The 10,419-nt window shown below is 34.5% G+C and overlaps 1 protein-coding gene and 1 long non-coding RNA gene across 2 annotated transcripts in view; one reads left to right on the forward strand and one right to left on the reverse strand.

Annotated features, from left to right (window-relative positions):
- The window catches only part of LOC111738181, a 20,111-nt gene extending 16,633 nt beyond the window's left edge, over positions 1 to 3,478 (reverse strand). The window contains exons 1-2 of the long non-coding RNA XR_002779725.1: positions 2,057 to 3,478; positions 229 to 231 (exon numbers count right to left, since the gene is read on the reverse strand). This is a non-coding gene — a long non-coding RNA (uncharacterized LOC111738181). The remainder of the gene's footprint in view (positions 1 to 228; positions 232 to 2,056) is intronic.
- The window catches only part of CLIC4 (chloride intracellular channel 4), a 27,324-nt gene that overhangs the window by 4,563 nt on the left and 12,342 nt on the right, over positions 1 to 10,419 (forward strand). The window contains exons 2-3 of the mRNA XM_011358037.2: positions 4,005 to 4,130; positions 9,913 to 10,019. Of these exons, the coding sequence (XP_011356339.2) occupies positions 4,005 to 4,130; positions 9,913 to 10,019 (233 nt within the window). The remainder of the gene's footprint in view (positions 1 to 4,004; positions 4,131 to 9,912; positions 10,020 to 10,419) is intronic.

The raw sequence follows: 10,419 nt of genomic DNA on the forward strand, positions 1-10,419 counted from the left end.
GAATATAGCAAATCTAGTAAAGAATAATTAATTGTAGTAAATTGAAACAAACTAGGGATTCGAAGTGTTGACTTTTTTTGCTTATTTGCTGTATAGTGTCCAATATCCTCTGGATTTGGGTGAATTAATGTTATGCCTTGAAAATCAGCACCTTCAAAAGGGAAATCCTTAGCACTTTTTTCCCCATTTAGTGAGTCAGCTAGTTACAAACAGGTCACCTATAAGAACCAGCTTCAGTGTCCTACGGTTATGTTGTACTCATTTTATACCAAGCAGCTGGAACTGAGCCACCAGTCCGACGTCCTCCAATTGTTGCAAGTGTACCAAATTAAATTTTAATTGCAGTTAAGCCACTTAAGTTGCTTAAAGTATTAGCTCCTATAAGGTTCCTCCTCATTTCTTTCTTTCCCTTTCTTTCTGTTTTCTTGTTTTAGTTTGTTTTTCTTTATTTCTTTTTCTTCATTGGAAACAGAGAGAGAACAGAATTTTTATTTTTATCTAAAAGACAACTATGAAAAAAAAGACTACTTTTATAAGTAACATTAAAAATAAAAAACCCCAAACATTGAAGAATATTTGTGTTCTTAAGGCTGTTTCTAGCTATCACTCATGGGAAACATTTGAATGAGTTTGAAGGAATTGTTGAATATTTATTGAAGGCCTTTTATGATGTAAACCAAAGATGTCTTGAAATTTTTAGCCATTGCCTGTTGGTTCAGTTTCATTTATCTTATACTGCAGTTCCTGAAATGTTAAGTTTCTGTGAAGCATCTGTAAAATGAGCCTTTGTGAGTCAGACAAAACACCTAAGGCCTCAGTGCCAGGTGAGGACTAGAGGTTGAAGAATCTTAGATTCTGTTGGCTTGATAACTTGATATAGCTTCTAAGTGAGTCACCTCAGTACTTACAACTTGCCCATTTATTTGAAGTCTTCTAATCTAATCAATGTAGAGGCATTAAAATTTCTTCTCATGCCTACTCTCACTTGGAGTCTGGATCTAACATGATTGTTCTTCATCTCAGCAGTTAATCCTGGAAAATAGTATCTATCACCTTTATTATTTAACACTCTATATAGCCTTTCAGTAGAAACAAGGTGGATTATTCACTAGTCACTGATATTAATGGAAAATTGGTAATCATATGCCTGGTTTTACTTCACTTACACACCTCTATATTAATCAGATTTCTTATTACCAATCAAAACTGGATAACCAGTTTTGAACCATCAGAGTCAAATAGAGTTTAAAACTGCCAGTCTCATCTCCTGCATAATGCTTTGTTAATGTGATAATTGAAAGCAGTAATGACTTTCATTTGCATACTTTGGTTTAGTTCACTTTCACATGCATCATCTGGTTTGATCTTTACGGGCAAAGCAGGTCTTATAGCCATAGTACAGATGAGGAAATCCAGAGCCAAAGAAATTGTGACTGACTCAGTCATTTAGCTGGTAAATTGAATGGCAGATCTATTTATTCAATTTGGGATTTTAACCGAGTGCTTTTTATTCAGTCTTTGGTTCTTTCTTCTTTACCATGCTAACTTTATCTGTCCTGTAATAAATATTTTTGTTTAGAGAGTTTAAAAGCTGTCATAATTTATTACAGAAGTAATAGCTGTTATTTATTTCACTGCCCTCCCACCATGGGTTGTTTAAAGCGTTGATCTCTTTCTTCCTCTTACCCTACTCCACCCTGTTCATGAAAAAATTATTTGTAAAAGACACAGATGTAAGTTATTACTTTATACTTAGGCATTTGATGGACTGTTTATTAGCCCCAAAATGTTGATGGGTATGTTTTGTAACTTGGAATAAGAAAAGTGTATTCTAGGTGATCACAATTTGTATATGACAAGATTAAAGAACATTCTTACTCCTCACTGGCATTCATGGGAGATGTGTGTGTTTTCTTTCCCATGTGTGCGTTTTATACAAATTTTATTAACCCTGCCTGCTTTGATGAGATACCGTTGTTCTTTTTCTTATCTTTATGCTACGTTTTTTAAAACTTTAAAATATTAAGATTTGAAAATAAATATGTAAACCTTAAACCAGTGTTCCCCAACCTTTCTGGTGCCAGGGACCAGTGCTCCTATGAGAATCTAATGCCTGATGATCTGAGGTGGAGCTGAGGTCACGATGCTAGCGCTCTGGGGAGTGGCTGCAAATACAGATGAAGCTTTGCTTGCCCGCTGTTCATCTCCTACTGTGCAGTCCAATTCCTAACAGGTCACGGACTGATACTGGTTCGTAGCCTGGGGGTTGGGGACCCCTGCCTTAAATGTTAGGGTTTCTGGACTCTTGATAATATACAAGGTCTTCTTGAGTTGAGGAGGAAATAAATTATAAGGGGAACAAATGTGAGTCTATGGATGAAAATGTGACTGAGTGACTTGAAGACTGACAATGACTACGGTCTTAGACATGCCGGACCCTTCAGTGATCAAAGAACAGGTGGTCAGGAGGATGAGTGAAATGGAATAACCAAAAGAATCCAAGGAAATGAAAAATAGAAAAGGATTAGTATTTCTATAAGTTACTGGAATCTTATAGGTAGACCTATTCAAATAAATGTGGACCTGGAATACTTAAGTTTCATGTATCCCTATTATTTTGTGCTCACTTTACCTTAGCAGACTAAAGAATGCTCATTAAAAGAATCAAATTTAAAAATCAAATCAGATTTTGACTTAAAAGTCTTTTTTTGGAGCTTAGGTTTTTATAGAAGTTGATAGAAAATATGTCTTCTTTCCCTTTGCCTTGGGAGTGAGATAGGCTCTAGAATTTGGGTAGAGAGAGTCTCTGAGTTAGAAAATTATGGCTAATTGGACAATTAATAGGTCTTTGTATCTTTGATTAGAATGTAGTCATAGAAAGATGAGGTACTCTCCAAACCTAAATTGAGAGACAGGGTTTGGGGTAAGGAGTGGGGAGGGTAAGAAAAGAAGAGAGAGACAAGGAAAAGGAAAGACAGAGAGTGAAATGAATGAGACCAGGGGAAATTGATAAGTTGGGCTAAGTATAGATTTTAGAGTACCCTCTATTTTAAAAATTCTTTTTAATGACAAAATATTTCACCTCTATGATACACTTAGAGATATCCTTTATGCATTTGTGGTAAGGAGGGAGGAATGGAGGGCTTAATAGGAGGGGGGAAGTTCTTTAAAGGAATCAGTATATTATATATTTTTAAGTTAACCTTTGTAATTATGAAAGTTTTCAAACATACACAAGAATAGAATAAACTTCCCTATAACCTCAATTCAGTTACCAAGATTTTGCCCATTCGTTTTGTCCTTTTTCTTCTATTTCTCCTCTTCCTAAAATGAATTTGGATAAAAAGCTTTATTTAATATATATTTTAAGGCTTTCTTATTCACTATAATATTTTTTCCATTTTATGTTGCCTGTTACCTTTGTTATGCTGTCTTTGTATATCGAAGTAATTTCAATTTTAGATAGTCAAATCTGGTGATCTTTTTCTTTGTTAAGTCTAGACTTCTAGGAAAATGAAAAAGAGGTAGCACCTGAATTTGGAATCATAGTTAAAAAGGACTATAGGAATCAGCTGCTCTTCTCCCTTATTTTATAAAAAAAGAGGAGAGACAGCCTAGGTGTGAATTATGGTTTACCCATCTTTATACAATGAATTGGTACCAGAGTTGAACTAGATAGTGACTTTCCCAATTCCCAAGTCTTTTCCCTTCATTCTACCACCATTTCTAATAAGAACCTCAGTTAAACTTGGAATGAGAATAAAGGACTTTGTTTTTTGGTTAAAATCAAAGACTCCTAATTTTTTTTTTTTTATCATAAATTATGTGCTTTGTGGAAGTTTGCTTATCAGAGTGCTATTACAGCTGTTATACTTAGTGGGAAAATACTATTATTCATTTTTATGTACTATAAAAAGTAGAAACACTCTGAGAATTTAAAGTATTGTTTCCTTCTCAATTAGAGTAAAAAATGTTCCAATTTTGACCACTATTTTGCCTAACAGGAAGCCTGTAGACCTGCAGAACTTGGCTCCCGGGACCCACCCACCATTTATAACTTTCAACAATGAAGTCAAAACGGATGTAAATAAGATTGAAGAATTTCTTGAAGAAGTCTTATGCCCTCCCAAGTAAGTATCAAAGAAAACATGCAAGGAAATAATTGCCATCTCTTTAAAGCTTTGTCTTATCTGTTCCTTAGAGACCTTTCTCCTAATGGTACTTGAGTTAAATTCTCACAGTATTAAGTTGGAATGACTAGGACTTCATTCGTTATAATTAATGCTACACAGATATGAGAATTGGCCTCTGGCTAGGCCAGTAGCCATACTGTGAAAGGTAGGAATCTGATTAAGCTGTGTAGAGTACGTGCTTAAGGTAGGTTTGGGACATGTGAGATAGGTCAGGAAAGATTTGTAATTTGAGGAATATAGGTTCCAAATTGAGAGAGAAGTTTAGTGAGGAGAAAAGATGGGAAGAGACTGGTTCAGACTGAACGCAGCCAGAATGTCTAAGCAGGTGTGTGGTACAGGTTGCTGGGGGATTTTCTGTCAGCCATTTTAAAGGTAACTTTCTGAAGCTACCACTCAAAGGAATTGACTTTTTAGACTTGTGTCCTCGGGATTCAGTTTCTGTTTATATATTTGAGGTGTTCTAGATCCTCAGATCGTACATGGTTAACGATTTTAGAGTACCATTTCCTGTAATGTGAGGTACATTTGAGGAATAGATGAACTCTAATGACAATACCTAAATTGCAGTTTTGCATCATACTGTCATCTTGGCATAGGTTCAGAGCATTTTTGGTTTCTTTTAGGCTTTTCCAGTTTTATTATCCTGAAAACTGAAATGTTTCTTTTGGCTCAAGCCTTTCTTGCTAGTTAATTTGACTTCTATATCCAGATAAATTTCCCAGGAATGGGATTATTGGGTCAGAGGGTTCTAAAATAATTAATTTCTCAATATTCATTCATTCATTCATTCATTCAATCATTCATTCATTCTGCAAAATAGCTATTGGGCAGCAAAGCTCTGTGGACACAATAGTGAATAAGACACAGTTCCCACAGTACAGTCGACTACGGATGGTGGAGGTGCTTTTATGGGAAAGTGAGCGGAATCAGGAAAGGCTTTCGAGAAGAGACAACACTTGAATTAAACTTTAAATTTAAAAAAGTAGCCTTTGGCAGGTGAGCAAAGGAGTGAGAGTTATTCCAGGCAGAATTTTAATGTTGAATCAATAGTGTTTCTTTTGGGGACCTGACGTTATGGCTGGAGCGTAGAGTGCAGGATTGGAGATGGTAGTTTGGAAGGCTGCTAGGAGAAGTATGAATAGTGATACCTCTGTCTACAACTAGCCCATCTCTTATTATGAATAGAATTGCCCTCTGTTTAGCAGTCTTGTACTAAGCCTAAAATTTCATTTTCTTAATCCTTTATTACAAAAGCCTATCTTCTACCTTCCATCCTGTCTTTCTAAGAGCCTCAAACTTCTTTTATCTCTGCTTAGCAGGAGTTCAAACCTTCCTTCCATTTGCAGTAAAGTTTCTCCAGACCAACATTAATAAAACCATATCTTGACTTTTCCTCCAGACCTTGTATGTAAGTAGAAACCAATAAAGTCTCTAAGGGCCAATACATCAAAACTGGGATCTTTGTAAAATATAAATTCAAACTGTATACACAACAGTAAGGAACTACTATGAACATGTGTTCAACTTAGTGGAAATAATTTTTGAAAGATTGTTGCATCATAAAATCTACTAGATAGATCCCTTTTTATTCTTAAAAGTCTGTCAGCTTTGAGGGAACTTTCATATGTGCCAGGTTGTCCTCAGACACTAATGAAAGCAGTCTTCCTCTCATGTAACTATAGATCATTGTACCAACATTAAATTATAAATAGAGAACAGTTTGAATGACTTGGCATTCTCTATGAAGAAAACTGTGTTTTGTTTTAAAGCATTGTCTGAAGTGTTTAATGTGTAAATTCTTCCAAGGGTATTTAAGTTTTTGAAATCAGTATGCTGATAACATTATATACCATTTCAGTGAAATGGACATTTTCTCATACCGTCTTCTAGTCTTCTTCAACAGCAACAACAAAACTAATTTTTATTTTCTCTTGTTATTTTTCTCAGAGGGAATAGACATTAGGAGAAATAATAAAGCTAATATCAAATTTTTCTGGTTTCTTGACATCACAGCTTTTTGAATTGGACCTTGAAAATAGTTTCACTTTGCTTTTTATATATCGAAATTTCAGCCCCATTTTGTTGGGACATATTTGTAGAGATAACTCTAACCAGAGATGGTCTTTTCTTTCAGTTTAAATAATTTAATATAAATCTTAGATATTTCTGTTATAAAGGTTTCATAGTAGGCTAAATTCTAAGGGTAATTTCCTTTTTTATGTGTTTTAGTTTATATTCTGAAGAGAGTTTCTAAAGAGCTTTTATAATTCACTTTTTTTAGAAGAGAGCATTTTTTATATTGCTAATGCCTCTGCTGTTATTAACTAACATTCAAGTGCTAGTTATGTGCCATGCACAGCGCATTGTGGATTTTTCTGGATTTTTCTGGATACTGATTTTTCTGGATTATCTCAATCCTCTTTGAGAGGATCCAGAAAAATGAGTAATCCAAATAATTTGTCCAAGGTTAATTGACAGAGCTGACATACCTACTTTCGAAGCCAGGTCTGAATGACTTCAAAAGCCTATGTTTCTTCTTTCTATTTTTCATTTCGTTGAGTTTGACTTTTATGAAAGAGGTGAATGTAAGTCTTTAAACTGAGTTTTGAGTTTTCGTGAGTACCAAATTGAAGGCTAGCTCAGGCTTAGAGGAAGACTAGGAGAGAAATCCAAGATAGTTTTCTTTACTGTGATGAACAAGTTGGACTAAAGGTGGTGTCAAACTGAATTTAGTGAATCCTTTTTAAAAAAGTAGGTGAGGTTTAACTTCTGATGCATTTAACTTAAATCAAGCAACTTTTGCTGGTCTATGTAAGTATAGGTTTTAAAGAAGAAACTTTCTTTGAGGAAAGTTTGTGTATGTCGGGGGTGTGTGTGTGTGTGTGTGTGTGTGTGTGTCCCTTGCTTGAATGAAGGAACTACTTTGCCTCCTCCAGTCCCCCCACTCCCTAAAAAGGCTTTCAAAAAAGCTTTGAAATTTGGATTTTTAACTGAAGCAGTCCTGTATTCTTGGCTAACTTACTGATAAAAGAGATGGATAAAGTTAGATAATTTGGGGGAAGAGCTCTATAAAAATGAGAAATAGAGACAATGAAAGTTGAATTTATAAGGATAAAGACTATATAACTAGACTTTACTCTTACATTAGCACAAGAAAGAGAATATCTGAGATCTTTCCTAAAAGAGCGGAAATATTCTTAGCTAGTCTACCACTAATAGTTTGTGGTATAGTACAGAAAAAAGGACTAATTGGAAAGTCTAAATACCATGAATGCTCATGTCTGTTCTGTTATTGACACATAGCTTTTATTAATTATTTGCTTTCCCTTGTTAAATGTTAATATGAATGTTCACAATAATTGAAAATTATTGCTTTATCAAGCTATTTGCTAAAATTAATAATGATGAATTATTAAAATCTAGTGTGTGCAAGGGAGAATACAAAAAAGAGTTGACAACTGATTTTGGACCTGTTGGTTTAGAATTTGATTTATATTTTAGAACCTGACTTGTCATAAAACAAAAACAACACTAGACCTAGGGACAGGAAATCTGTGTTTTAGTTTGGTGATACTTTTAACTAATCCAGTGACCTGGGGCCAAGTATGTAAACTTCCTGGAATATAGTTTTCTTTTAGCAAAATGAAAGATTGAGATGAATGGTCTCTTGTAGCTATAGTATTTTATACATTAAATTAATGATACAAATTTAATGGTTTGTTTTAGAAGGGAAGAACAGGGCATGTTAACCTGTTTAGAGATCAGTGTTTTTTAAAGAATTTTAATAGCATCTCTTTCCATATTAAAGGGGACGTGCTGATTGAAAGCCCTTTATTCTTACCTGTTCATTAAAATAGATCTCTAGTAAGTATGCTTCTCTGTGCTCATCATTACAACTTCAGCACGTAATACAATCCCTGACACATAGTAGGTACTTAATAATTAGAATAAATGAGTGTATGTATGAATAATGAATATATAAAAATGATCTGTAATCCAAACCTGCCTTCCTCTAAGTTATTTTGAGAATTTTGAAGTTTACTTCATTAGAAAAAGTTGGCACAGCTAATTATTGGTTGAGGAAAAGAAGACTAATTTTGGAAACTTGGCTAGAGGAAGACATAGACGTATTGAAGAGGCACTTAAGTTCCTTGTACTATTTTTTGTTTGGAACAAGTCAATGAAGGTACTGTATTACCAGTGGTGAAAACATTTAAATTGGAGGTTGGTTGTTTTTATAGTCAAGGGAAACCCAGGGTATGTTGAAGCAGGGATTAACTGTTACAGCTCAGGCAGGAAAAATAAACTCAGGTGAAATTCATTTACTATAATTGCTCGCTGAAAACCTTGTTATGTAAATAATTTTGTTTATAAGAGAAATCTTTAAGCTTAAAAATCGAGATATTAAAAAGATAACTTGAGCATATAGGTGTTCAATAGATAGTTTATATTCTTCTTACCAATTTAGTACTATGTCCACTTTTTAGAAGATATAATTCTTGAATTCAAGATAGTAAGTGTAAAAGATATGAATATAAACTAATCCAAACTGTATCTTGCAACTGAACTAAATTTCTATAGAAAAATACTTCATTTTTAATTTAAAGTAGCAAGACAGCATAAAATATATGAATAAATCTAAATTATTAACTTTAAGACTTTTTTCCAAAGTCTGCCCATTTTCTAGTGAAATTTTGTAGGACCTTTTAGCTGATGTTATGTTCCCTGAAATGGACCTGAGAGTCCAGATTCCTCCGGCCCTGCCTCCCTGGAGCTGAGGCTGCCTCTGCTGAAGGAAGGAGTGAACTGTTGAGCTTTTTCACATGTATTTTCCAATTTGAGGAAGAAATATATGAGTGTGTGTGTTTGAAATTTAAATTTGTAAAATACACATTTGCGTAGTTTTTTTAGAAACTTATGACACAAGTGTCTCTTCTCGAAGTAGAAAAACTTTGTAACAACGTAACAAAGCCGTTGTTAGCAAAATTCCCAACGTCCTGTTTTACTGTTGCTCAGTGCCACCCTTACAAAATTTAATAAGTGGAATGTTTCGGAAAATCCCGAGTGTTGTGTAATCTGAAGTGAGTGATCTGCCTCTTGCTGTTTTTGTCCCTAACCTACTGTGAGTGTGCTTGAGCAGCCGAGATTCTTTTCCTACTGTCAAGGTTCTCTGGCACTGCTGCACAGGGCTGGTTCAGTGCACGGGACCCCAAGAGTTTGATTCGCATTCCTATTTGAGAAAGTTCTGCAGTTTAAATGTGCCTAGTGCAACTGGGAAAGCGAATTTTAAACTTTAATTGTGATTAATTTAAATTCATGTTCAAATAGCCACATGTCACAAATGGACTACTGACATGGAGAATTCAGATATAGAATATTTCCATCATCACAGAAAGATTTCTTAGAGTTTTCTAAGACTCCCAGTGGCTTTGAACAAGTAGACTGTTTGCCCAGTATTTTAGTTTATAAAATAGAGGTGGAGCGCGAATGCCTTTTTGTTGCCAAGAATATTAATATGTGAAAAACACCGTGCAGAGCTTTGCTTCTTAAGGAAAAATACATCTTTAAAATATCACAGAAAATAGATGATGGCATTTCTTGGAGTAATAACAGTTAAAAGCTGTCTAGTAACTGCTAGCACAATGGTTTGTTGATTGAGAGAATTTACACTAATGTATCTTCGGAGGACCTATAATCCATTATCACTTTTTCCATTTAGGTACTTAAAGCTTTCACCAAAACACCCAGAATCAAATACTGCTGGAATGGACATCTTTGCCAAATTCTCTGCATATATTAAGAATTCAAGGCCAGAGGCTAATGAAGGTAAAAAAGAAATGATTTCTATGTTTTAAGCTCGTGGGACAGTGCCTAACAAGTAGGTGTGTGATAAAATGTTTATTGAATGAATTTGTTCTTATATTCTTAATAGTGCATCAAAAACAGTGGGAGTTGGGTGGTTAAGCTATAGATTGATATAGTTTAAAACATTACTAAATCTTTATTGTTGTGTGCCAGCTTTCTAAAGTCAGCCTCCGTTGATTTTTATGCTAATTACATTTAAAAAGCAATTTTTGGAATTGCTGTAATAGAGCCTTTAGATTCACCAGCCTTCCAAATTTCTCTGTATCCTAAAACAAAGATTTTAGTTTCAAGTCATATTTTCATGGTGAGAATATTTTAGGTAGTATAGATACAATTTTCTTATTTCTTAAAGGGCACTCTC

This window comes from Pteropus vampyrus, unplaced genomic scaffold, assembly GCF_000151845.1.
Source record: "Pteropus vampyrus isolate Shadow unplaced genomic scaffold, Pvam_2.0 Scaffold36, whole genome shotgun sequence".
In the NCBI taxonomy this organism is placed as follows: domain Eukaryota; kingdom Metazoa; phylum Chordata; class Mammalia; order Chiroptera; family Pteropodidae; genus Pteropus; species Pteropus vampyrus.